The sequence below is a fragment of the Mixophyes fleayi genome, chromosome 4 (genome assembly GCF_038048845.1).
Source record: "Mixophyes fleayi isolate aMixFle1 chromosome 4, aMixFle1.hap1, whole genome shotgun sequence".
Lineage (NCBI taxonomy): Eukaryota > Metazoa > Chordata > Amphibia > Anura > Limnodynastidae > Mixophyes > Mixophyes fleayi.
Genome location: NC_134405.1, coordinates 190,896,688 through 190,924,208, shown reverse-complemented (window position 1 = coordinate 190,924,208; position 27,521 = coordinate 190,896,688). Strand labels below are relative to the sequence as shown.

Below are 27,521 nucleotides of genomic sequence, written 5' to 3'. Positions count from 1 at the left end.
GACTGGTGGTCATTCATTCCAAATACAACTGAATGCAGCAAAGACGTATTGAAATCCTTTTTATCACTGCTCGGCTCTTTAAGTCACCAGTCGTTTAGACTGCCTTTTGGTAATTAGTAATGTCTAAATTGTCTGGTCCTCAACTGCACTATGTTTGTATTTCCTTTATATGGGCAGGCTCTCAGGGGGGATTGCCTAAAGTCTTAACTGCATGTGGCTCTCCAGCTATTGAAGTACAACATGTTCCAGCATATTCTAATTATAGTGCCCACACAATTTCAGTTGAACTTAATAACCAAAGCCCAACAAGTTGTACAGGATGTGGTACATATTTTTCCACCAGAATAGACTAGAAATGTGTTAAAAATAATTTTGTAGCCCACCCAGTGGCTAGTCAATTTGGCAAAATTACTACATTTGCAGCGTCCTCAGCTTGCACTCCATAATATAATTGCATAAATATCGAGTTTGACATGAATAATATTTAGATTATAATTGGCAGTTATGAAATCTGGCATTTCTTTAGTTAGTTGTAAATGGTAAAGTTGCATTACCGTATTTCATCACAATATAATGTAATCATAAGTGTCATATACACCAGAGCAAATATTATCCTGAAAGTTTAAAATAAATGCTAAAGAAGCACTTTCAAGATAAAATGTAATTAAATACAAACACAAGTACAATATATGAATTAAATACAAAAATGTTTTGTTTTTCGGCTTTAAAAAAATATCAAACTGGTCAATAATATAGCTGCTTCGCTAATGATTTAAATACTATCAGGAGGGGTCAATATCCATTCAGCCAATCAAAAGCAGCTAGATAATGCATCTCATAATCATTAATATGAATGTATATTGTTGTACCAGCTCTCCAGCACCTGCAAGAGATACAGTCAAGTCCATAAATATTGGGACATCAACACAATTCTCATATTTTGGGCTCTATACACCACCACAATGGATTTGAAATGAAACTAACAAGATGTGCTTTAACTGCAGACTTTCATCTTTAATTTGAGGGTATTTACATCCAAATCAGGTGAACGGTGTAGGAATTACAACGGTTTCAATATGTGTCTCACACTTTTTAAGGGACCAAAAGTAATGGGACAATCGACTCAAAAGCTATTTCATGGACATGTGTGGGCTATTCCCTCATTATTTCATCATCAATTAAGCAGGTAAAAGGTCTGGAGTTGGTTCTAGGTGTGACATTTGCATTTGGAATCTGTTGCTCTCAATATGAGATCCAAAGAGCTGTCACTATCAGTGAAGCAAGCCATCATTAGGCTGAAAAATCAAAACAAACCCATCAGAGAGATAGCAAAAACATTAGATGTGGCCAAATCAACTGTTTGGAACATTCTTAAAAAGAAAGAACTCACCGGAGAGCTCAGCAACACCAAAAGACCAGGAAGACCACGGAAAACAACTGTGGTGGATGACAGAAGAATTTTTTACCTGGTGAAGAAAAAGCCCTTCACAACAGTTGGCCAAATCAAAAACACTCTCCAGGAGGTAGGTGTATATGTGTCAAAGTGAACAATCAAGAGAAGACTTCACAAGAATGAATATAGAGGGTTCACCACAAGATGTAAACCATTTGTGAGCCACAAAAACAGGAAGACCAGATTAGAGTTTGGCAAACAACATCTAAAAAAGTCATTACAGTTCTGGAACAACATCCTATGGACAGATGAGACAAAGATCAACTTGTACCAGAGTGATGGGAAGAGGAGTATGGAGAAGGAAATTAACTGCTCATGATCCAAAACATACCACCTCATCAGTGAAGCATGGTGGTGGTAGTGTCATGGCGTGGGCATGTATGGCTGCCAATGGAACTGGTTCCCTTGTATTTATTGATGATGTGACTGCTGACAAAAGCAGCAGGATGAATTCTTAAGTGTTTCGGGCAATATTATCTGCTCATATTCAGTCAAATGCTTCAGAACTCACTGGACGGCGCTTCACAGTGCAGAAGCATACTGCAAAATCAACCAAAGAGTTTTTTAAGGCTATCAAGCGGAATGTTATGCAATGGTTAAGTCAATCACCTGACCTGAATCCGATTGAGCATGTATTTTACTTGATGAAGACAAAACTGAAGGGAAAATGCCCCAAGAACAAGCATGAACTGAAGACGTTTGCAGTAGAGGCCTGGCAGAGCATCACCAGGGATGAAACCCAGCGTCTGGTGATGTCTATGCCTTCCAGACTTCAAGCTGTAATTGACTGCAAAGGATTTGCAACAAAGTATTGAAAAGTGAAAGTTTGATGTAGGATTGTTTAGTTTGTCCCATTACTTTTGGTCCCTTAAAAAGTGGGAGGCACATATAGAAACCGTTGTACTTCCTACAATGTTCACCTGATTTGGATGTAAATTCCCTCAAATTAAAGCTGAAAGTCTGCAGTTAAAGCACATCTTGTTTGTTTCATTTCAAATCCATTGTGGTGGTGTATAGAGCCCAAAATATGAGAATTGTGTCGATGTCCCAATATTTATGGACTTGACTGTATGCCTTCTTCGGTTTTAATCAAATGAACACACCCATACTCTATTCAGTTTTCGCTTGCCCACCCTTGGCGGCCCCCATTCCACTTTTTCAGGTGTAAGGAAATGCGAGATAGCAATATACAAAAAAAAAAAAAAAAAAAAAAACAACTTTATAAAAGGACCTATGTATAATAATTTTTGGTGCGCAGTACAGAAATTACTAGGTTACACAGAAAATGTACGTACTTCCAATGCTAAATGAACCCCACAATCTGTAAGAGAGAGTAAGCTACCTTCGGCATACAAGGGAAATGCAGGGCTGGAACAAGCACAAGACGAAATATTTTTTCCAGAATACCTCTCATTATAAAAGCAGTAACATACAAAGAGGACACATCCCTGACGAAGTCTAAGGACGAAACGCGTTGGACCCCCACACACTACAAGAAACGACCACGTGAAAAGCCACCTCCACCCTGGAAATCATTTCCCCAATCAGCTCCAGGAACAAAGGGGTAAGCAAACTCACAAGGAAACAAACAGGAACCGCAGTGGAACGCAGTCTGCGCTCCACCAAAACCGGAAGTCCTGCACAGGAAACTACAGAAAAAGAAAAGAAAAAGGAAAAAAAACAGCCCAGTTTAATCCAAAGCCACAACATCGCCGCTTAAAACACCAAGAAGACCCATTTTTCCGCAGCGCTCAAACCACAGGTCAACAAGATCAGCTGTAAGATACCAAATGCTCTTATAAGAGCTCCTCAGCAAAAGCCAAACAACTCTCTCTACACCTCTCATCCCCACTCACCACCACACATAGTATTATAGCGCCCATCCCACCATACAGCAACAGAATATAACAATAGAGGCCATCACACCACAAACTGCCTCTTTATCTCAGCTCTAGCCATATAAGAGCTCTTTAAATACCCCTCATCGTTCCAACCACACCCCTCACAAGAGGTACCTTACCCCCACAATATACAGTGCCAATAGGGCCGCCAAACAGGGCTAACTAACTCACAACAGCAAAAGAGCTATAAACATATATAAGCCCTATAAGTATATTGTAAGGTACTAGGAATCTGTGTTCTCCACACCACATCCCTATCACCCCCACACATCCTCCCTCTCCCCCCCCCCCTCTCTCTCTCTCTCTCTCTCTCCTTCTCTCTCTCTCCCCCCCCCCCTATCTCTTCTCTATCCACAGGCTGCGCCACGGCAAAACCAAGAACAGAAACAAAGAGATCGGCAATCGGAACACCCGAAGTATCCGTAACGGCAGCACCAATCCCTATCAAACCCCTGACAAGCGCAGACGTCCAAGGTAAGCTCTCGAACGAGAGCCCCCCCCACCCTACAAGACGAAATAAGCACCAAGGTTTAGGGGGCACCCCAAACTGAGTGCCAGTCGCCAGTGAATTTAAATTAAACACAAACCCTTCCTCAGCGGCTGACATTGGAATAAAGAGTGTTGTGTTTAATTATGGAAAAAAATAATAATAAAGTGTTGGCCCTCCCTTTTTTTTTTGTACCTTGAGGGCAGGGTGGCTGAGGAGGTGAGTTTCAAGTTCTTTGGTCATATCACTCTATAGCTCATAATTGTCAGTGTTAGGCAGGGAGCATAGCACTGCACGGTGATGCTACAGCACCTAGATCCCAGTCAGGTCAGGGAGGATGAATACTGGGGAGGGGGAGGAAGAAGTGAAGGAGGGGAAAATAATTAACAGGAGTGGGTGAGGGGGTGAATTCTAGTGGAAAGGGGAAAAAGATGCAATACAAGGGTAGGTGGAAAAGGGAATAAATTACATGAATTACAATAGAATGTAAGTGAGGGGGCTTAGATTCAGGGGAGAATGAAAAACAAAAGAAAACAAAAGAAAGCGAGAGTAGTGGGGAGAAATCAGTGGTAGTCATTTACCCATACATAAAAGCAGACGTCTTACATGGGGACATACCATAATTGAGGCAATCCCACATCCCGACAATGACACCGACGTCACTTGAAAGGATTGATGCTATTAAAGGGGCAAAGCATGGACCAGCCTCCTGTATAATGTTTTATAGGAAGGGTTGTACATTATACAGTGTCAGTGTCGGGATGTGGGACGGTCTCAGATATGGTATGTCACTATTTAAAGACGTCTACTGTTATGTATGTCACAATTTACACCTGTCACTATTCAAATCTAAAAGGAAATTACAGCAGTCAGTTTTAAAATATCAGGCTGACTGTTGTCGGTGTTTAGAGGTTCACAATCACGTATCACACCCGGAGAAATAAATGGCAACTGAAAGGGTTGTGTTAGAGAAATGTATTGAGATGGGGATAATGGGAGAAAAAGTACAAGGGATGGGGGATGAATGACAAGGTAGAGGAACACACTGTCCTGGGGGGGGACTGTCCTGACTGTAGAGGATATAGTCGGGAGATATGTCCCATTTCATGCATCTCTGCAGCGCAGAACAGCTTAAGGAGGGAGCTAAACCCAACTTAAACTAGGGAGATGGTAATTTCCGTGATAAAAGGGATTTGGATGGCTCACTATTTTTCATTGCTATGGCCATGTCCCCTCTACAAGTGTGGTGAGGGTCTGTCTAGTACTCAAACACCAGCCCTGGGCAAAAACATCCCATGAGTAGTACAAACACACCCATGTCTCCAATAACATGCAATTATGTGCAGGAAAAAAAAAGTATCAGCATCCAATGATTAGTCAGTACGAGGTATGTCTATTAAAATAACAAGATTGTGATTCCACCCAGTAAACAAAGCAGTCAAATCTGGTTATAACTGCATATGTTGTAACTTTGAACATGTCTGAACCTGCATGACAAGCTGCAACACTCTATGCCGTTCAGTTGATTGTGAGACCATTTAGTTTGGTTGTGTTTTCTGTAGAGTGCCGACAAAATGGTGATTTTAAAAGTTGAAAAACGTGTCAATTTGAAATTTTTAGTAAAATTGCACAAAACACCAACAGAATGTTTCAAATGCTTACTACGGCCTATGAGAATGACTGCCTGTCTCGTGTGCATGTGTTTGAGTGGCACAAAATATTTAGCGAGGGACATGAGAATGTTGAAGATGATGAACGCCCTGGAAAACCTTGCACTTCAAGAACTGAAGAAAATGTAGAAGAAAAAAAAAATCAGTCAGATTGTTCGAAAAGACCGCCGACTCAGTGTTCGAATGATAGCTGAATCCGTGAACATTGACAAAGACACCGTATGGAAAAATTTGAGTGAGGATCTTAACATGATGAAAGTTTGTGCAAAATTGGTCCCAAGGGTTCTCACACCAGAGCAAAAAGAACGTTGCAAGGAATATTGTGTTGACATTCTGCAGCAACTTGACACAGATCCAAACCGGTTTCATAAAGTAATCACTTGTGATGAGACCTGGATCTTCCAGTATGATCCTGAAACCAAAAGACAGTCAATGTACTGGAAAACACCGTCATCACCAAGAATGAAAAAAGCTTGTCAAAACAAGTCAAAATTCAAAGCAATTCTCATTGGTTTTTTTGGATATCAAGGATGTAATTTTGGAAGAATGGGTTCCAGAAGGCACAACAGTTAATCAGCATTATTATAAGGAAGTTTTGCAAAAGCTGAGAGAGTCAGAATGAAACTGCCGCAACTGTGGAAAAATGGTTTCTTTCTTCACCAGGACAATGCACGTGCAAACACAGCACTTTATTTGAAACAGTTTTTGACCGGCAAACAGTTTTTGACCGGCAAACATTACTACACTTGAACATCCTCCATATTCGCCAGATTTAGCACCTTGCGATTTTTATCTTTTCACAAAAGTTAAATCAGTGCTTAAAGGGAAACATTTTAAGTCAGTTGTTGCTGTAAAGAAGAAAACGGCTGATATGTTGAAACAAGTGCCAGAAATTGATTTGCTCCATGCCTTCGACCAGTGGAAAACAAGACTACAGCGATGTATTAGTGCAAATGGGGAGTATATTGAAGGGGACAAACATTAAATTTGTAATACCAATAAATAAAGGTTAGTTAGTTAATAAGTCTCGTTATTTAATAGACATACCTCGTATGTCTTCTTCCTGGATGGTCATGGCTATGAATATTTTCTCTCCAAAAACCTTGAAAGGAAATATACAACTGCTTGCACCTTATGGATCAGTGAAGTCCAGTAAAAAGCTACATGGGTAATATAATGACAATATCTTGAAGCCATGACCATGTTATGCAATTCTAATCCTTATCTGTAAAAATATTGTGGCCTGTGGGAAAGTGTTCAGCTCCCACCTGCCAGCTCTTCCACGAGAATATACCAGCTTAAGTAATATAGTCAGCTTCTCATTGCAAGTTTTAACATTTCAGAATTCTCAAACATCACCATTAATGATTCAGAAACAGATGTAGGTGGGAGTTAATCCTCTTACCAAACCATATAATAGTCACTTACAGCTGTCAGCGTGCTCTGATAAATCCTGACAGGACAAGATACCAAGGCAGCTATGCACTGAATTATCATTCCAGCATGTCACAGAGAATAATAATTTCATACAGGCCAATTAAAGTGCACCCTAGCTGATGATTACAAAGCTCTGGACACAAATTCACTGCAGTTCAACCTTAAAGTACCATATAATAAAGCAGATAGACCGCCATACCTAAATTTTGCCACATGCTGAAGATTTCACAGCCCATTGTCACACGCATGTCGCCATATCTAGAAAAGAAAAAGAACCACAAGCATCCTATAAAAGAGTGTTGCAGACAACGCTAAGGTACAACATGAGGAGGAGTGGTATAATAATATATATATATATATATTTATAATATCTCAGTTTGTAACATCCAGTAACACATAAATATACAAACACACACTTACTTCTCCAGCACCTTTTTCATCTTGGAAGGGGTAAATATCTCCAGCTGCAGACATGACTGATTTATAAAGATAACTGCAAGGTAGAAGTATGAATCCCATATCTGTATTTATTAAACAACAACAAAAAAAAGTAAAAAGGTTAAACAAAGGCATTTAACAGCTTATCCTTTGCATTAATAAATTAGTTGTTGCTATGGCACAGTATAAACACATTTTGCATTACTTACAGCAGAAAATGAATGGCTTGGTTATCAACTGAACGGTTTTATTTTTTCTTAAAACTAATCATCTTTAAATTTGAGACTTTTTCCTCTAACATGAACAATCTTTGTCAGTATATGAACGTTGGGGTGTTGGGGGTGGTTAGGAGGTGCAATTTATTTAGTGCAAAATTTGTTTCTTAATGACTAATTAAACCCAAAACTAAAAAATGAAGTTAATGAGAAACGGTCATATTCTCTAATAATACATTAATAAAACCATACCAATAAAGAAATTTTATTGTGATTTAGGAGTTATCTAAAAAAGGTATTGGCAAATGAACTCTATCACCTTTAACCCAACCTAGCCGAATGCTTACCATACATTGTCTATTAGAACTCTGGTGGCAACTCTTCCCACAGTTAGCAGACTCATAATTCTGATTATTGTTAGCTGGCCAAAATGCAACTGTCTAATTATACTATAAATGCGAAGTTCACAGGGTAAGGAGCTTTGACAAGCCTGCTATCAGTTTGAAAAAAGCCCCCTTTCTCAGTAGGGAGGATCTGCTGCTTGAGACTGTGATTGGCACTGAGGGACTATCAAATCAGATGATGACTGGAAAGCAGGTAACATTTTCTGGTTTAACATATTTTACAGTATTTCTCCCAAAACTACATTTTAGAATTAGCCTTTAAATTTTTGGGCCAGGGCTTAGTACAATATTTTTCTGATGTTATATTATATCAAACCAAATCAGTATATAATAAGGTGACAACATGTTTAAAAAAGTCTGATTGCCTGTAGATAAATGACTGCTGTGCATAATAGTTTAACACCTTCCATGGCAGCACTGTTTCTAGCAGTAGGTGAGTCAGGCAGAGGCACCGCTGGTGTACAAGGCGGGGGAACTACTTTTTGTTATTACTTTCAATTGGCCAGCGTCCTCAGATCCTGCTTGTCTATAGCAATCTGTCTCATGATAGTTCCATTTTCTCCCTCACACTGCATATGTACATTTCAGGATCACTTTGTGCATCCAACAGAAGCCTGTCTTTCCCCTGGAAGCTCTCAGGTCCACACAAGTCCACACAGGAGAGCAGAGAAAAGGGAGAAGTGCTCTGTGCACAAGGGTAGAGTGGAAGCAGGGGGCACTAGCCATCAGACATAAGAGGGGAGGAGTAGGAAGTCAAAGAAAACAAAATTAGAGTACAATTAACAAAAAAAGACAGGGAGGGAAAGAACAAAGGAAAATAAAAATTGATAGCGATCGACTTTGAAGATATTACCATAATAATATATATGAGAAAGGGGGAGGTAGCTTGGCAGGAGAGATATTAGGAAACAAGGGGCCACACATGAAGCAGACCAGCCAAAGAGACTAGCACAATAGAGAAGGGCAGAGGGTGAAGTATGCTAGAAACTGCAACAGATTTTCTGCCATGTTGCAAAAAAACACAGCAAAGCTCCTACCATGCTGTAAAATAAGCCTATAGCTCAATATGAAAGTAGGCATTGTGGGAGAAATGGTCAGAGAAAAGTTAGGTGTTATATTTTTTATTATCCATGTGTGGGGGTAAAGATGGGGGAGCTTGGTGCAGGGGGAAGGCTAGCATAGTTTAGTAAATATCATATTATCTGCATTAAATACTTAACAGTTGGAGCATATTTTTAAATTAAATTGTTGTACACATTTTAATTGCTGTGTCTCTTAGACAATGTACTAATTGTTCACAGAAGATGTCAGCTGGTTGCCAGTTTGGACAGCAAGCCCTTTCTAATAGTGAGACTTGATAACCACACTGCCTTATAAGAAAACTAGGTGTAATCACGATTGTTGCTCTTTCAGTAATGAGGGGTGTGCATTTTCAGATTTTGCCCTGGATGCAAGTTTGCCTAAAACTGCAATATATAGTGCCATGTGTAGCAAAATTACAGCTTGGTTTGGTAATGAATGAAGAATGGGCCAAATAAAATTTTTGTGAATTATATCAAAACAATTCACATTAATTTTGAACAAATTCCATATTTGTATCATCATAACTAAAGGCCTTAATTAGAGAAGGCTGCAATTGTGTGGTCCATATAATAACTGCTTCTAAATTGAGGCCCTACAAGACTTCCACGTATTTTAAGATACAAGTAACTCAAAATACACTGTAAATATGTGGCCAGAGTAAAGATACAACCATCTCATCATCAACTTGATGATGACGACGACTGCAGTCTTAAAAATATAATTAAATTAAAAAAAACAAATGCCCACCCCCTTACGTAAAATGAGTAGCAACAGACAGTAAAACAAAGCATATTTTTGTTGCCTGCACTTAGATGAAAATCTGTATGTACTCTTAGTGCTCAAAGCTGTAAAAGTCATTCTTACCTTATAGTCAAAACCCTCATTTAAGAAATTCTTACGAAGAGCATCCGAAAGATACAAGATTGTTGTAATGATGACACTGAAAGAAATGAATGAAAAGCAATAAATGTACCAGTCAACTGTTTATAGCTAAATACAACTTAGCTTCTAGGATGTCCACAAAAACATTTCACAGAGCTGAGGATTGAACTCTAAAAGCAATATATATGCAATATAATTTATATAGTATAATACCTGATATTTAGTGTAATGTGCAGTGTTTAACTATCGTAACTACCAACAGTTACCAGAGACCAGGGGCTAGGTGGCAAATTTTAGCCTGGGAAGGGGCGAGACTCTGTTCAGCAGCATATTAGAAACATTTAAAAAGGAAAAAAAATTCAGGTAACCCGGTGACCCAGCCCAAGGTAGTCCACTATAGGACCAGCCCAAGGGGCAGATACCCCTCCTGCCCCCCAACCTAGCCAGAGACCCTTTAGGGCTGAATGCTGTACATGTCAATCAAGGTGGTCAGGACCACTGACTAGTAACATACCACTATTAAATTGTATTTAAACAACCACTCTAGTACTCACTAACATTAATTCCATACCGATTAAAAACTAACTACAGTTCTGTGCATTGCACCCAGCATGGAGAGTAAGAGAAGTGGTATGGTGCAGTTTTTCAGTTTAAAAGAGCAACCCATGAAAAACGCAAGAGTTTTTTTTCTTTTTTTTTTTGTTTGTTTGTTTTTTAACATAAAACCCTGTGGAAGGGTATAAGTGGAATATTGGTAGTTACAATTTTCCCATGCCATATTTTTTCTTCAGGCTGCTATTAATGATTTGTGATTCCGGAGTACCGTGGCAACCACAGTCATATGGCCCAAGGCATAGTGAGCAGAGAGGATTTGGAATGCTTCTGTTAGCTCTGTCTACACTGCGACAACCTCCTTCTCTGCTGAGAGCCTGTGTTTCTGTAACAGAATGAGTGTGTCTGACAGCCATTTTTATTTGCCAAACAGAGAGCTTTTGAAAAGGAGATAATGATTCGTAGGAGGATAGTTAAGAATAAATGACTTTTGGATGCATGCTTAAGAAGGTACTTAACTTGCTATTTAAAGAAAATAAATATTCTTTGCTGTTTTAAGGGCTTGTACATAAGGGTGTTGAAAAACTATTTAAAGCATATACAAAAATAAAGAAGCAAAATCAGAAAGTATTTATATACCGCTACATTTGCTTACAGTATTATTTGGACTTCAAGCATCACATCATAAATACAACATTCATGAAAGACATTTTATATTTTGAATTACAGAGCAGTATCCTATATTCGAGGTCACGAAATAAAATGGAATGTTAATGAGATTCTCTTAATTTTATTAATTTGATATCAGGCCCGCAGTGTTTTGTTTTCCATGGCACTTGGGTAACGATGATATCTTTTGCTACATTTATTCTGTTAAGCCTAACTCTAGTGACCTGGTCTGCAGGATAACACCATCAACTAAACAGTTCTGTTAAATATACCCAGATATTGTATGCAGTACAGTAGACAATGGCAAGCCATTGGGACCAAGGAGAGAGAAAAAAAGCTATGGAGACGATAGCACCTCCACAATTTATCGTCACAATTAAAACACACATTTTGTTCACACAAAAATTTGAACTGCACAAACTACTGCATTTGGCTCCTTCTATGTTCAGATACAAATATTCTATATACACATTTTTGATGATAGCCTTCCTTTAACAACTACAAGTATGTCAAGCTACACAAATACCAGGGACAAATCAAACTGAAGACTGTCCAAAATACACAAAAGTAATGGACTATGAATATAATATATTTATTAACTGTAAATAGTAATGAAAAGAATGATGTCTAGGCCAGTGGCACATCAGTTCATACTTCATAGACATTCAACAATAATTTAACAGGAGTAGATGATCAGATGCATCCTCTAGAATGAAGGTATGTAATTTGCAGATAGCATATCTGCATACAGCTGTATTTGAAGTCTTGTATACAATACAGAGAAAATTGAGAAGCAACAAAGCCAAGTCAGCTGAACATGTAGTGTCATTCCAAAAAAGCCACTACAATTTCAAGTGTTTGTAAATGTACTAAACCCTAATCAGTTTTCAACTTCCACAAAGTGCTATTTATGGTTTCTGCAGTATTTAACCAAATGAAGCATCTCCCCTGGGTCTCTCTGCTGCTTGCTCTATGAAGTGAAAATGGTGTGGCTGGCAAGCAGCAGTTAGAAGCAGCTGCAGGAACTGGAAGTGAGCTAGAGTGGTTTATTAGTATGTAGCTGAATAGCAAAGTACATTAGCCTTTTAATTGGTTGCATGACTGGCAAACCTAATTAATTGTTTCATTCCATTCTAAGGACCCGTTTCCTCCTTAAGGACAAGGCTTGCACCGAAACCTCCATCCAAGATTCCAGAGGTCAAATGACTGACCTTGTATGATTAATTTCTTTATGGAAAATGAGCCAATAGCCGTGTAACTGTCTGGTAACTGTGATATCAGAACACAAAAGCATGACCAGACGGCGTTGTGTACATCTGTATAAATCAATGAAAGTTCTTCAGCAGCAGTTCAATTTACAGATTTAAGGCTACTTTAATTTTAATTAACAGATAGTTGTAGAAATAGTAACATTAGAACAAACATAATTTAAAGGCATTCTCTGTAAAAGTATTTACAAATACTGTGGTCATATAACATGAACTGTTCTGTTCAACCAGTTTAAGCTTTTACTATATCTGCAGCCTCCACCACTTCACGGAAATACCATACTGGGCTAACAGGACTTAAATACACATCAAGGAAAATTAAATTTACTAAACATAACTCAATTAAGCAAATCTGCAAAAAATACATAGAAAACAATCATTAAATTGCATTCTAGTGCAAGTTAGACAATGGCAGCAATAGTTTGATTGGGTGCCGAAGTTTTACTGCAGATTGTTACCTTACATTAAGGTTGAAAATAACCCTCTGTGCTGGACTTTGATTAAAACTAAGATTTTAATTGGAAGAAAGAGGCTATGATGACTTAAGAGAGCCTTCCTGGCAAAACAACTACCTATATAGTTATGGTCTTCAATGAAAACCAAATGACAATATAGCAATGTGTAGAGCATAGTAAACCAATCTCTGCTGTACTCACCAGTGGCGAAACACAGCATCACTGTGCCCCATAGCAAAGCTTGTGCAGGGATCAGAGATACCTGTCCACTTCCTAAAGACCTCGCTCTGCTCTTCTAAGCATGCAGGGAGCCACACATATATAAAAGAGCAGAGGATAACCTCAGTATTGCCACCCACCCCTCACCTCTGGGCTCCGTAGTGGTTGCACTACCTACAGTGGTGGTAGCACCACCTGTGCTGAGCACTCCCTTTGTATATACAGTATCATTTTAATTAGCCCATCAGAATTTGGTGCAAATCCAAAAATGGACAGAAATATTATATATTTTCACACAAGGTTCATAGTTCCTAATATACATGTACTGTTTTTTAATCCTGTGACTGTTTACAGAGTCAAATAATGCAATTTATCTTTTGTTATATGACTAACAGACTGGACTCCTAGGTCTGTGCGAAATGTTATTTTACTTAAGGTTAAGTAGTAAAGTAAAGAACTGTCCGACAGCATCAAATACAATGTATAAGCAGGTAAGTGCGTATTAGAGCGTAATTTATGTGGTATATTGTTATATTGCTGTTTATTTAAATATTTTAAAATAACACTTTGTAATAGAGGCAGACAATGCAGGTAAGACTGATTTAGACAAAGGTGAGACAGAGACACTGTGGATAAAATCACGGTGCAAAAGATTCGAGCAAACAGTAATTCAATAGTGCAAGTTCATTTGTTTATCTACCCCCATTTCAAAGTACATGGCCGCTTCAGGATCTTTAGACACGATTCATCAGCACCTAGCTTTGTGGATAAATCTGAAAGCATTGAACCTCTAGTAAATGCACCTCTTCTCAGCATTCGGGGATAGCTGTGCAGTTGCTCAAAATTTAAGCTAATTTATGTTCAAAGTCTGAATTACCTGGTGGCGACCTGTGTTTTTGCACCTAAACACTAGTCACCGACCAAAGGCTGCTACCTAATCCTAGTGAAAGCTATTCATGTTACAATATGTACATACAACTTAAACTATGCTTTACCCTCTCCTTCTTTAACTTGCGAGTCTACTACTTCCAAGCTGAAACCAATCGCATTCCTTTCATTTTGGATGGTGATTAATACTCCTGATGGCTTCTTGTGCCATAAGTATCGGCTAGTTGTTTGTTTGTGTTTTTAATACATACTAATAATAATACATATTTCTGGAGACTAATAATGTGCATGGAGATGGCACCTGCTGGATGGAATGGATAAACTTAAGTGGTCAAATGTTTTCTACAGGCACCTAATGGTCATGACAATAACACATAGTAGGCAACCAGCAATTAGCATTGATAAATCAAGTGCAAGTTAAAATGACTGAAAGGTTACTGCACATTTGCACTTTCATGATATTTAAAATCTACCATGCGTCTCCCAGTTTTAATGATATATAGTCACTGTGTTTGAAGAAACACACTCTACAAGAGTCTGCTCTGTGAAGAGAGGCCATTAACAACAATAATAATTATTAAAGGAAGAACCTGAAAACACAAAGCACATTCCATAGTTAGTAGTCTATATATCTAAGGTTTCTGAAAGAAAATCAAAATCACTTCTGCTTCTTACTTGTTGGCAACAAACCGCATTACAGTCCAATCTTTAGGAAACATCTCAGGTCTTATAAGTATTCGAAACACGGTAAAGATCTGCAACAAAAAATCCTGAAAAGAACAATTGAAAAAAATGAAAAACAAAACAAAACAAAAAACAGTGGAATTACAACAAGCAATAATTTAGAATAAGAACTTGTAGAAACAGGCATATGATCCCCTGAGATGCATTCACATCAATATGGTGGGAATCTGCTACTTGGACCTTGATAAATAGAGCAAACTTACTATTGCTTGGAAAGAAGGGGATTTAATAAAGTTCTTACATAAAGCAGAAAATGAAACGAAGTTATTATGGGTCTGAAAAATACACACAATTGAGCTATGTAAACCTCCAAACACTTCTTCCTCTCCTTGACCTGAACTTACTTCTCTCATCTTTGGATAGGCCATTTTCTCTTTCCAATACTGTGGAAGCTGCATCCAGTCCCCTACACACACCTCTCTATCTGGGACAGCTGAGTATATTTCCTAGGCAGTCTTCTATTTAACCCCAATTTCCAGTTCTCTAGCTGCAGATGTAGCCTGTACCTTCCCTCTGCCCAAGCTCAGCAAATACATACAGTATCTAAGAACCTGATGTATACTGTTGTGGATTACAATATTTGCATGCACTTTTCAAATTCCCATTTAACCTAATGTATTTAACCTAATGGCACATGGGAAATTATTACTATATCTTTCATTTAGAGATAACTTTATGAAGACTAGTTAAAATGGGATGTAATGCATTTTGTTTTTAGAGGTTACTCATTTGATAATTCCTGGCAGCTTCACAAAACCAGCTGCTATATCATTTTTACCTAACCTCACAAGATACGGATGCTCAGAATTGATTAACTACATAGGGATGCATCGCCAATAAAGAAAACAGAATGCTTTTGGTAATTATACACAAAATAAAAAATTTGGTTAGCACTTTTAACTTAACTGAAGTAGTTAAAATCACTAGTTTGTTATTTAGAGACAAGTTTTTTTTATTTGGAGTCAGGTCTTTATGAAAAGAATAGTTTACTATTCCATGATCCAAGGGGCACAGTCACATGTACTAAATATAGATACATTATAGATACAAGAGAAACCAACAAAAAAAGCACAAGAAATATCCTAAGTTAAAATATCACTGTAGAATAAATACTTATTAAAATCTATTCAAATCACAACAAACAACATGTTTACATAAATAGGTTAAAAGTAAAACGGACTCCATATAACCCTTGATCCGAATCAATAATAATCACAATTTTTGTGCTGTCAAGAGAGAATGTACTGTGCTGTCAAATTATATGTGCTGGCTGACCAATATTTTACATTAAATGTCAAAACAGAACTGTTATGGTCCCAATATGTCATATGAGAGATAAATGTATAACTGATTTTCTACAGAATCAAATTTTAAGAATAACCCTCCTCATATAAAGAAGACATAAAAAAAAATACAAAACTAATATATTACCTCTTTAGCCACATGATGACTAAACAAATCTGATGACTAATGTTTCCCATATATTGTTACAAAGCATGACAAGTTTTATGCAATAAATTAAATGTATTTAAAACATATGTTCATTTGGAAATACAGCTCCTTATTCTTATTAGGTCTGTTACATCTGTGAAGGGGTTTATACATAAAATCCTTTGCTGACTTTTAAGCATGTATGTCTGGCTCATATATTGAACAAAATAGTGTTCTTCAGCTGCAATAGTCAGCTGACTTCTTTGACCCCCTTCGCCTTAACTTGCAGTAAACCTGAGTGAACAACAAGAGCAGCATTCTAAAGACACTGCACATGCCACTGATCACTCTCAACCGCAGACGCAAGTGGAAGTGGGTATGTGGTCCAACCCCAAAAACCCATTTCAGACTTTTATTAGCATAAAACATTGGTAGTTGAAACAATACTTTATTAAGCCAATAAGTAATTGGCCATAGAGAGAAGTGCTTTCTAGTTTTGAGAGCCAAGTACAACATGCAGTATTTTACTATGACATTTGTTCGGTAGTCGACCGATGTGTGTTGAGATCCATGTATATAAACACGTGTCTGTTGGAAGGTACGGTATGAGTAAAGGGTTGATGCATTTTATTCAAAAAGTTCTAAATGTATCAAATGAAACTGAAAGGCTTGGTTTTCCTTTTATTAATTATGTAACAGGAAAACAGTGAAAACTAAAGAAATATGATAACATTACACATATAATCATTGCTCCATATACAACAGAACACAAGTCTATAGGCAGTTCTGCGTTCCTTCTGTAGATGGTAAAGTTCACACCTACAGTACTGCTAAAGTATCAGCATGTCAGCCACAAATAATTCACCATCAGGGAAGACAACTTGCAAACATACAAAATGAAAGTTAAATTATTCATTTTGGAATAGCTTTTCCTTGTAACACCCAATTACAGTTAAGTATTAAAATTAACTCAAAATTCTGTTTAATATTTTACAGGATTAAGTAGAGACTTAACATAGCACTGATGTTGCCCACTACACAGTAAGTGGTAAATTAATTATATTTTGACTATGCACTGATGAGAAAGATACCTTTATCGGTTAAAACCCTTATTAAAAATCGTATATTTTATGATTTCATGGACATTAAAAAGCTTAGAAATGAATTGCCTAATGGAATTAGATGGGTTTTCTGAAAGAACAGACATTGTAGTTAATTATAGATGAAAATGTGCTCCTCATTAGCCGAGTGCTAAATAATAAACTACTCAACAAAAAGCTTAATATACATCTGACCACTTTAAAGACCTCTACGGAAATAATTCTACAGATTCATGATTTATTTTTGATGAACACCATCCTCATACACAATTACTGAAATAATTTGTCCATTGATAAGTGCTATAGACTAATTCTAAGTGATAGGCACAGAGGTATGTACAGGAATTGGATAAAAGTGCCAATAAGACTCCGAATGTGCACCCCTGCATTTAATGTATGAGCCAGGAGGGGGTAACGGAGGATGCAGAACAAATGTGTATTAGGTCTCATGTTTCTAACAGAGTATAAAAACGGTGTCTTGCCCTCTGAATAAACTCAGCGCAGAACTACATAGGGGCACCATGATCAATACTTCTGTTAGTGGTCGGCCTAACGGCCATTATGACAAGGTGTGAGAACTCTTTGAATTTTTTTTTCAATAATATAATAATACAGTAATTGTGTCCCTTTAATATAATGGAACATTAAATTTTCCCCATAAGTTAATTATAAATTAACATTGCCCCTTAATCAATAAATAATGATTGCCCAAATAATTTATATGTGAATGGTGCCTCATCTTTTGTTCGGAATGGCCAGATAGCTCAAACATGTGGTTTGAGCTATCAAATTGATCAGAGGAGGGTATTAAAAAAAACCTGTCTTTTTTATGGTGGTTTTAACTAAACCGCCGGTGGTTTGGAGGTTTTCAATCCGCCACCCATCGCCAGGCATTTTACATCGCAGCCTCAGATCGCCCTATAGTAAATGCGGCAGTTTGGAGCACTAAACCGCCAGTGATTTGTGACAATTTAAAACCGCCAATAAACACGATTCTTAGTAATTTACCCCTTAGCCTAAGCATAAAAAAGGCATACTGTAATCTCCATTAACTAATGGTACACTTACTAAATGTGATGCAGAACTTTTTATCTGTTCTAAAATAAGCATATTTAAAAGAAATGTTCATGTTAATGACCTACCCGAAGTTCATCCTTTGTGTTGAAGCTCTCTAGAAGTTGCTGGTAATGTCTGTCCGTCATTTGTCGCAAAAGAGATAGTAATGACGCCACAAACTCACCCTAGTGAAACATATATGTGTATATAAATATAATGCACAAAACCAAATAGACACAAGCATAGATCATTTTTAATACACAAAAGCATTAATACATGTAAAAACGGATGTAGATTATATCAAACTAAATTTACTAAAGTTTTAACTGGCTCTGAAAGGAAATACAAATGAAATACTTTAGAAGCTTATCCTGCAACCAGTAAAATTGTGGAAGTACTGCGAATCACTATTATTGAAAGCTTTATGTCAGGAATTGAAAGTCAATATTCAGAAAATAGATTTAATCTGTTTCATAGTTGCTGAATGATGAAATTATGTCACTATAAGGAACACCTGGTGAGGTGTGTGAATGGTTTCCTCTGTGTGCCTTAATAGCTTGCTGCCCCTCCATCACAATACATTTGGGAATATCTGAAAACTACCATTTTATGCCATGGCATAAGAACAGCTTTGAGGGCTTGGAATCTCCTTCAACTTGTAGTAACAGAAAGGAGTAAACTGGTACAAAACATCACAATGTAGTATCATGTAAAGAACAGAAGCATATAATGGCATAATATGCTACATTTATGGGTACCCATAGGGTTGTTGTTCTATGTAGCAGAGGGTAAAAATATGTATTAACCTCTTCTACTGTAGCAAATTATGTATATATCACTTTACATATATGTAATGTGATATGTGGTTACTATGGTGATATAATATGCAAAATTTCTACTATAAAGGCCTAATGGTTTTGTGATAAAGGTTATGATACAGAGTAGGCTTCCATCTTGTTTCTCGCATCTGTAAAATTCAACATGTAGAAAGCAAGGAGCAGAGATAACCTGAGGAATGCTTATTATCTTATTCCAAGTAAATAGTCTGTATACCATATTTTGCTTTATTAGAGAATGGGTGACAGAATTTAACTTCTACAAGTTGTATTGCTTACCCATGGACAAGATGGCAGGATATTATAAAAAAAAAAAAAAAAAAAAAAACACTGATATTGAAGGATTTCTCTTTTTTCAACATCAATAGTATTTTGTGATATTTTTTTTTTTTTTAATTGAACCAATGTTCCATTTTTAAGATATAAGATACACTTGCTGTTTACCGTTTATTATTATCTGAAAAGCTGTTATGCACTAACTGTGTCTTTATAATATGTCAGATGTCATTGTATGTGCAGTGGTATAATTAGAGTTATCTACCAGTAATATAGAAAAGACTACATAAGCATAACACAGTGAGAAAGAACGTATACATCATAAACAGCCTACATGTCAGCACAATGCACTTACAGTTATATCTTGAAATTGGAGCCTCATTGCAGATCCTGATGGCTGAGGTCTACTTGTAATTTCTAAAATAGTTCTTAGCAAAATATCCAGAAGGCTGTTCACAATCACATCAATTTCCTTCATGGCCAATTTGTCCTAAAACATGGCAAAATACAAATGACTATAATGTATACGGACTCTGAAAGTTACCTAAGCAGAATATTTTTATTAGTTACATATACAGCATCATATAATTATGCAGTTCCAACTACAGTTCTACAGCCAAGATATGTCGAAAAACAGAAAATTGACCGTCTTTCCCTGGAAAAAAAACCCAGCAGTTAAAAGATTAATCATCCATTTTTAATGATAGCGATTTAAGAAAACTGGACCAATTATCACCATTTTAATATACCGATACTATCAGACAATGCTGACCTGTTTTGAGTGTTTTTAGTATGAACAAAGACCTTTTGCCATTCTGACTCAATATTTGTGGTATTTTTTTTTAGACTTTTTAGTGTACGTAATATAAGCTATTTAAAACTGTGATACCATTAGTAATGTTAGCACTGTATGATGAGGTGGCTGTACAGCTGGTGTCAGGGCATTGAATTATTGCCTAAAAACTGGGAGATATATGCATGTAAATACTCTGAGTAATCATGTTTGTTTGCGCTATAAAAAGCAGGAGTTATGGTTGAGTCAAAGAGAACATTTGGTGCTCTCCTCTTGTGACCCTCTCTCGAACTTGTCGGCATAATAATGATACTCAGAAAGAATTTCTTATTGTTATGCATGTTACATTTTCAGAAGGTTGGGTAGTAAAACACTAATGATTAGCTGCTATAGCTTTTCTCATTTTCTAAGCATTTAAATATGTAAAAATTGGTGTTAACATAAGTTTCCATTTGGGTGTAAGACATTGAGTGGGACAAGAAGCATGGCAACAGCATCCCAATCAACAATCCAAAAGTCTGTAAGGAGTAGGTAAGGGACACAAATACAATTCCTAATATCTAAACCATTTACAATAGTTTTAATTATTTTTTTATTTATTTTTATATTTGTCAATAAAGTTATTGTCATTAAGGGTGCTGATTTTGTCATTTGCTAGCACGGTGGATCAGTGGTTAGCATTTCTGCCTTACAGCACTGGGGTCATGAGTTCAATTCCCGACCATGACCTTATCTGTGTGGCATTTGCATGTTCTTCACGTGTTTGCGCGGGTTTCCTCCCACACTCCAAAAACATACTTGTAGGCTAATTGGCTGCTAATAAATTGACCTTAGTCTGTGTGTGTGTGTGTTGGGGAATTTAGACTAAGCCCCAATGGGGTAGGGACTGATGTGAGTGAGTTCTCTGTACAGCGCTGCGGAATTAGTGGCGCTATATAAATAAATGGTGATGATGATGATAGTAATTTTTTGTTTACATTATTTCCCCTCTGTATTAGATCAGGACTAAGAGTCAGGCTAGAAATTGCTATAACATGTGTATCTTCCTCTTGCTCCCTGTAAGACTGTATATGTGACATGGAGTGGGACTGCATCAGACACGGGGAACAGATTAGGCCCAGCATGTAATCATAAATTCAAAGAGATCTAAGCTTTGCAAGTTACTTTGTGATTAGATAGGCGGCCTGATACCACAGAATGCTATTATATTAAAACTGAGAAGGGGCAAAATAACAGCTTTACAGCTGTATGCCAAGCACCTGCAGTGCACTCCTCCTATATACAGAGTACTGTGGGAATGGTGTACTGTCTGCTCTGGATTACTGTTCAGCATGCTGTATGTTAATGTTTATAATAAATGTCCTGCAGTTACTTACTGAGCTGCTTTTCTTGCTTAGACAAAACATGTTGCTAAGGATACGTGCGCACATTACAAGATCTCTCTGCTCCTGCAGATGCATGTGGAGGTGGTGGAGGACGACGGGGAGGAGTATAAACCGGGACTCTAAAATGACAAATATTCCATATTATTACACAGATCAGCAATAGCATATTTATTACACACTTCATGGCACTGTATACTCAAATCTGCAGATTTTTATTTTTAAATAGCGCATATCATGGTATTAACATTGTGATTTCCTACAGTTAGAATGAAACAATTTTTGTAAAAAATAAACTTGCATAAAAATAAAAACTTGGGTCAAAGAGAAAAAGTAATATTATCTTTGATTCAGTAAAACTTGTAAGCAGAAGGAGCTGAGCTACTAAACAGAGATATTGTTTGCCTTGAAATTAAGTTATGCAACACACATCAGTGTATACAAACAAGTATCTCAGCTATGAGGTATTTCATCTGATGCAAAAACATCACTCTTGAGGGGTTAATAATATGAGGTCATTTTTAGTAGAATAGCCCAAATTCTTGCTAGGGAGCAATGGAAACAAAGTAAATACATAATACTGAAAGAATATTATACAACTTACAGAACAGTATAAAACCAAGCTAATAATTCTAAAAAATATTATAAAAAGTTAAAGGAATTATGTAAATATTTGTAATTATTCTCTTTTCTTTTTTAAACAAGTTATCTTTCGCACCTCTTACTTAAACATAAACTTGCAACGCCTTTTTTTAAGTTGCAATCTCCCTCTGGCTTGAGGTTTACATTTCAGAAAAAGAACATGAATTAGTATGGTCGGTAACTCGTAAACTGCAGTTGGCAACCCACAAACATTTTGACTAGACAACAGTGAATGTCAACACATGACACCGCATGTCAGGAAGGGACAGTTGCCTTGCTGCTTTAAATATCTTCACTGGGTAGTTATTTGCTGAAGCAGAGTGGACATGTGGAAAAGGAGCTCTGAGCGAAACCATCCTCTAGATTTACTAATCACGGCTGCTACTGAACTTGTGATATCTATCCATCCAGATGAAGGCTTCCTGCTCCCGCCAGGTATGGATTACGTTACTAAGTTACTATCTGAAATATATAGTGGCAACTTAGATGGCTTCTGGCCTTTCTTACACTTATATCGCTGTGAGTGCCATCTTTAACACACAGATCCAGACTCAGTCAGCCACCCACACTCTTCAGCTATTATGAGGGCTACGTCTACCTGTCAGGTAGGCCACCTTGATCATAAAAATAGACAATGTGCAAGTAAAACTTACCTTTATTCGGTAGGACCTGGGCAAACTTTGATGGTGGAAAAGCAATGTTGAGAACTTGGTGGTCTTTAAGGCACTCCATTGGCAAGTTAAGATCTTTGAGGAGAGTGTGGAGGGTGCCTACGTTTTCTGAGCTGTGTGGCTTCTAAAAGATTATTCTTCTGGTGGCACCTTCTCTGCCTGCTTTATCATTAAGATAGGCTATAATGTTCAGACTTGTCTTTTGCCCCTGGGTGCCATCAAGGCCTTTCAACTAACACATAGTGAATTGCAGATAACAAGATGCTGTGTTGATGGCTGCTCATAAGAAAGGCAAACACAAATTCACCAAAGCTTGGCTTTTTTTTTTGTCCATCCTAACTTTCACAGCTGATATCCAGTGCAAGAGGAAATTACTTTAAATAGTTGGAGAATGGTTCATATATAAAATATATTACATACTCATTACCTTTTCTTGTCAAGTTGAGAATGCAATTTGGTGAAGCCGTCATCGCTTCACTTGAGGATTGAGCCAAGTGTGTTAATAGCTTCTGGGCCCCTAATTCTGGTGATACAACCTAAATGTATTTCATAATGTCTACATCCTGCCATATCCTATGCACCTGGAGATGGGTCTGGGGATTTATATAGCACAGGAAACTGAAACAAACTGTCTCATGCTGTGCTACTGCATTTCTTGCTGTATGTAGCAAATGATCAGAGCAGACTTATGGCTCTAAATAGTGAGTTGTAGTTTTCTATAGGAATAACGTTACTTATAGCTCTAGGGAAGGGACAGCAGAGAGGTTGTTGAGGTAGTGGTTAGAGATATGCTTTCAGGTAATGTCGGGAGCAGGAGAAAATGTTGTTATTGCTACCAGTCCTGTCCAGTCTTCTTTCCCCCAACACCACTGCCAAGGTAAATCCTGTGCTGACGTGCCCTACTGGTGTAATACCCCAAAATGGAGTGTAAGGGTATTATATTGCAAGGTTACACAGTCTTTGGCTTTTAATTTTCTAAAAACACCACAACACTCATATATATTCTGTAGAAAATGTATGTGTATGATAACGGATGGCCACAACTTGACATAATATAGTCGTGACTAGAGGTGTCAATATGCAAACAGACAATCAGAAGTGGCTAGTTAGTGCTGCTGGTATCATGATCATCATCAGCTTGTATCTTACACCTAATACAAAACAGTGTGTGTGTTAGGTCTCTAGTATGCTCAAAAGATAAAACTTCTCAGAAGCGTATCTAGAGATGCGCACAAGATTCATTAGGTTGCAACTCCATAGGGCATGCTACATTAATGTTTACACATCCTTACTGAATGGGGTATATATAACTACATGCCTTGGGAACCAACTCCAAGTGCATTGGTGGACTTGTGGAGACTAGGTGTAGAAATTGTCCTCTTATTGGATAAACAACTCTGATGTCCTCAAATATTGGCGTAATCAATAGAATGGAGATGCTCATATGTCTTCGCCAACAGCATACACTACTACTGCAAAAAATCCATCAACTTCTTTCCATTGGGCTGAATATTAAGAATTATTTACTACATCCCGACTCCACATTTTCAGTTGTCTGGTTTACTCCTCCACATAGGTTCAGATAAACTATGATGGACCTCATACTATATTATTTATGATGAACATGGACAACTCTTCGCTCTTCTTGAGACAATCCAAATTCCTGAGGGACCCGGACTTGTCACACTTTTAGCACAATCCGTATTTCACTCTGAAAATACATGTTGGTGATTTCCAATGGTGGATCGCCCAAATCAGCATCTCTTCCAATTTCCTTACGTTTGTAGATATCCAGGAGCAATTTGTGGCTCCTATATAGGAGTTCTTTCAATGTAGACAATTGTCTCACTTTGCTAAGCTCTAAAGCCTCATAATAAACCAGAAATAACCTTTCAGTCTCTCCGCAAAAGAACTTACATGAAAACGGTCATTACTACCTTTTATTCCTTCCTTTCGCAAATATAAGAATGACCATAAAACCTCACCTCATATATATATTTAGCAACCTAGGTACAAAATGTGTTTATGTAGCACAATGTTTACTCCAAACAGCAGCATATATATATCCACTGGAATATATGTATGCTGGAAAAGTTTTGGTTTACACTTGGTCTTTCCCTTGTCCGACATATAACAAGGTACTGATTTTCCCCTATTACCTGCCACCTGTCTAGTAATAGAGGCAGAATGTAGCAGTCACACCCAGGTATAATTGGGAGAAGGTGTGCTTTTTTTTTTTTCTCCTCAGAAAAGGAAAGAAAAATAACTTTCTTAGAGGATAGTGATTTGTCTATGACATACACCACAGTACCTCCCAACCATATAAAATATGTATATACACAGATGCCCCCATATTCCAGCCTATACTCCTATAGCAAACCTAGGTACAGAAATTGTGATTTACGTGGCACAATGTTTACTCCAAAGAACAGCATACATATATCCACTATAACAATACTGTGCAAAAAAAAATCAGTTCAAACGATTAGAGAGGAGCCCGTCTCTGAACTGCAGCCTTTTTCTCCAGTCCCCCTCACTGTAGATAGGTGTCTCCCTTGTATTTCCTGGGTTGGAAACATACAAGGAACCTCCTTTACAATCGCTCCCTCCCATCTCAGGCAGCCTGAGCATACTGCCCAAATGCGGGTTTTTGCTAGCATAACCACGCTGGCCACTTATCTATAGCTAATAGCAGTTGCTCCATTTTTGGTATGAGCCAATTGCCCCCCTCCAATGCAGTAGGTACTTTGTATATTCCAAAATGGCGCCCAGCAGACAGAGACACAGCGCTCACTGCCAGAAGGCAGCGCCGCTATCTGAAAGGCCCAGGGCAACAGTAGTCTCCTTACTCGGTGCTGTTACCAGAAACATCCCTGCAGAAGCCTCTTTTTGTCCGTGGCTGCTGCACTCCGATATATCAAGCTGAAAACCTGTATGTGCTGCATATAGCACATACACCTTCTAAAAAGGTAATAAGAAATTTGTTTAAAAACAAAATGGCTGCAGAGCAGGACGCCAGAGGTCCTACTCTTCTGTAACTCAAACATACACTGAAGTTCACAAGGAGTTGCAGAGGGGATATAGCCTGTCGGAAGGAGAGTTACTATTTCAGTGCCTACTCCACGTTCCCTCATACAACACCCCATGGTAAGTTACTAATTAATTAACATACCTTGCTGAAAAACTTATTAGTACTTTGCACATTTCAAAATGTTTGTCCATATGTATACTTATAGAGGGTTTGTATTGCTGTCTTTACCAGGATTGCTGTAGAGTTCGCTTTCCACTGTCTTTGCAATGCACTGCAGTTTTATATCTTGTAGGGCTTCATCCGCATGCACGATTGTTGGCAGACAGCCCAGAGTATCATGCACCAAGTTTGCCACTTCCCGAACATCAAACAACTTCAGCAGCTCCGAGTATACAGCTGGGAAAGAATTCAGAAATACAGCCTGGAGTGGTATGGAAATAGAAGAACACAGACAGAATGAAATCTAAAGATTAGAATATCATGTTTATTCTACTTACAGCTACATCCTATGAAAAATGGTAATTATTCTCAAATTGTGTCCACTGCATGAAGCCATATTGCAAGGACAATGTTTACTTAAGGTCTTAATTTTAGTGCAATTTTTGGATGCAGGAAGGACTGTATTAAAGTTGATACCAAATTAGCAAGGGTAAGGTTTTTTTCTCCCCCTCCATCGAATAGTGCATGTTGTACTATTTCACAAAGCTTAACCTTATGTTAATCACAAAACCATTTATACGCTTTACTTGCAAAATCATAGCTAACTGCAAGGTTTGCCGATAAATCACTGTAAATAATAAGAGGTCGTGGGGAGAACTGCAGCTTATACTGAATGACAGCACACTAAGTATCAATTTATGGGTCAGCAGAACTTTTTTCTATTGGGACTGTGACAGATATAGTAGAAAAGATTATTCTTTTTTTTCATATAAGTGGTGAGCACAGGTTTGGATCTTTTATGCAAAGAAACTTTATTTTAAGTGTTTGTGTGTGTGTTGATTTTTTTATACAACTTTCTTGAAATTATAGGCTCCTTTATACTGGCACCATGGGGCTGGCAAAGTTGTCATGCCAGGGATCCCAATTATGTTAATTACCCCAACTTCCACAGTACAGGGGGATTATTAAGAGTCTCTGGTGTAAATATGTAATATTAAATTTTTGGAACCGTATTTGTGTTTTCTTAAAACAGCAACAGTTGGAGGAATAAAGGAGAATAATGATATCATACAGTGCTAGAATAGAGGTGTACTAAATCTGCTTGTCTACACATGCTATTCAGTGAATGTAAAAATAGATAAGTTCATGAAAAAAAAAAATCAACTATTACTTAAAAAGTATAAACAGCGATTCATCCATCTCCATTACATTAATTTACCCATGCATTCTAACATACATTTAAGTGAAAACACGTACAGAATGGTATACTGCTAAAGGTGTACTATAAAGGGTGGCACATAATTGGCAGTAGCTTACAACCAATCAGTAAACCAATCAGTCTACAGCAATGAACACTCCCAACTCTCCAAAGCTCTCCC

The 27,521-nt window shown here is 37.6% G+C and overlaps 1 protein-coding gene across 2 annotated transcripts in view; it reads right to left on the bottom strand.

The window, feature by feature from the left end:
• The window catches only part of DOCK4 (dedicator of cytokinesis 4), a 276,189-nt gene that overhangs the window by 84,547 nt on the left and 164,121 nt on the right, over positions 1–27,521 (bottom strand). For both annotated transcript variants that reach the window (XM_075209020.1, XM_075209021.1), the window contains exons 23-30: positions 26,212–26,404; positions 21,634–21,761; positions 19,820–19,954; positions 18,439–18,537; positions 14,697–14,791; positions 9,953–10,028; positions 7,369–7,469; positions 7,148–7,206 (exon numbers count right to left, since the gene is read on the bottom strand). In XM_075209020.1, coding sequence (XP_075065121.1) covers positions 7,148–7,206; positions 7,369–7,469; positions 9,953–10,028; positions 14,697–14,791; positions 18,439–18,537; positions 19,820–19,954; positions 21,634–21,761; positions 26,212–26,404 — 886 coding nt within the window. The remainder of the gene's footprint in view (positions 1–7,147; positions 7,207–7,368; positions 7,470–9,952; positions 10,029–14,696; positions 14,792–18,438; positions 18,538–19,819; positions 19,955–21,633; positions 21,762–26,211; positions 26,405–27,521) is intronic.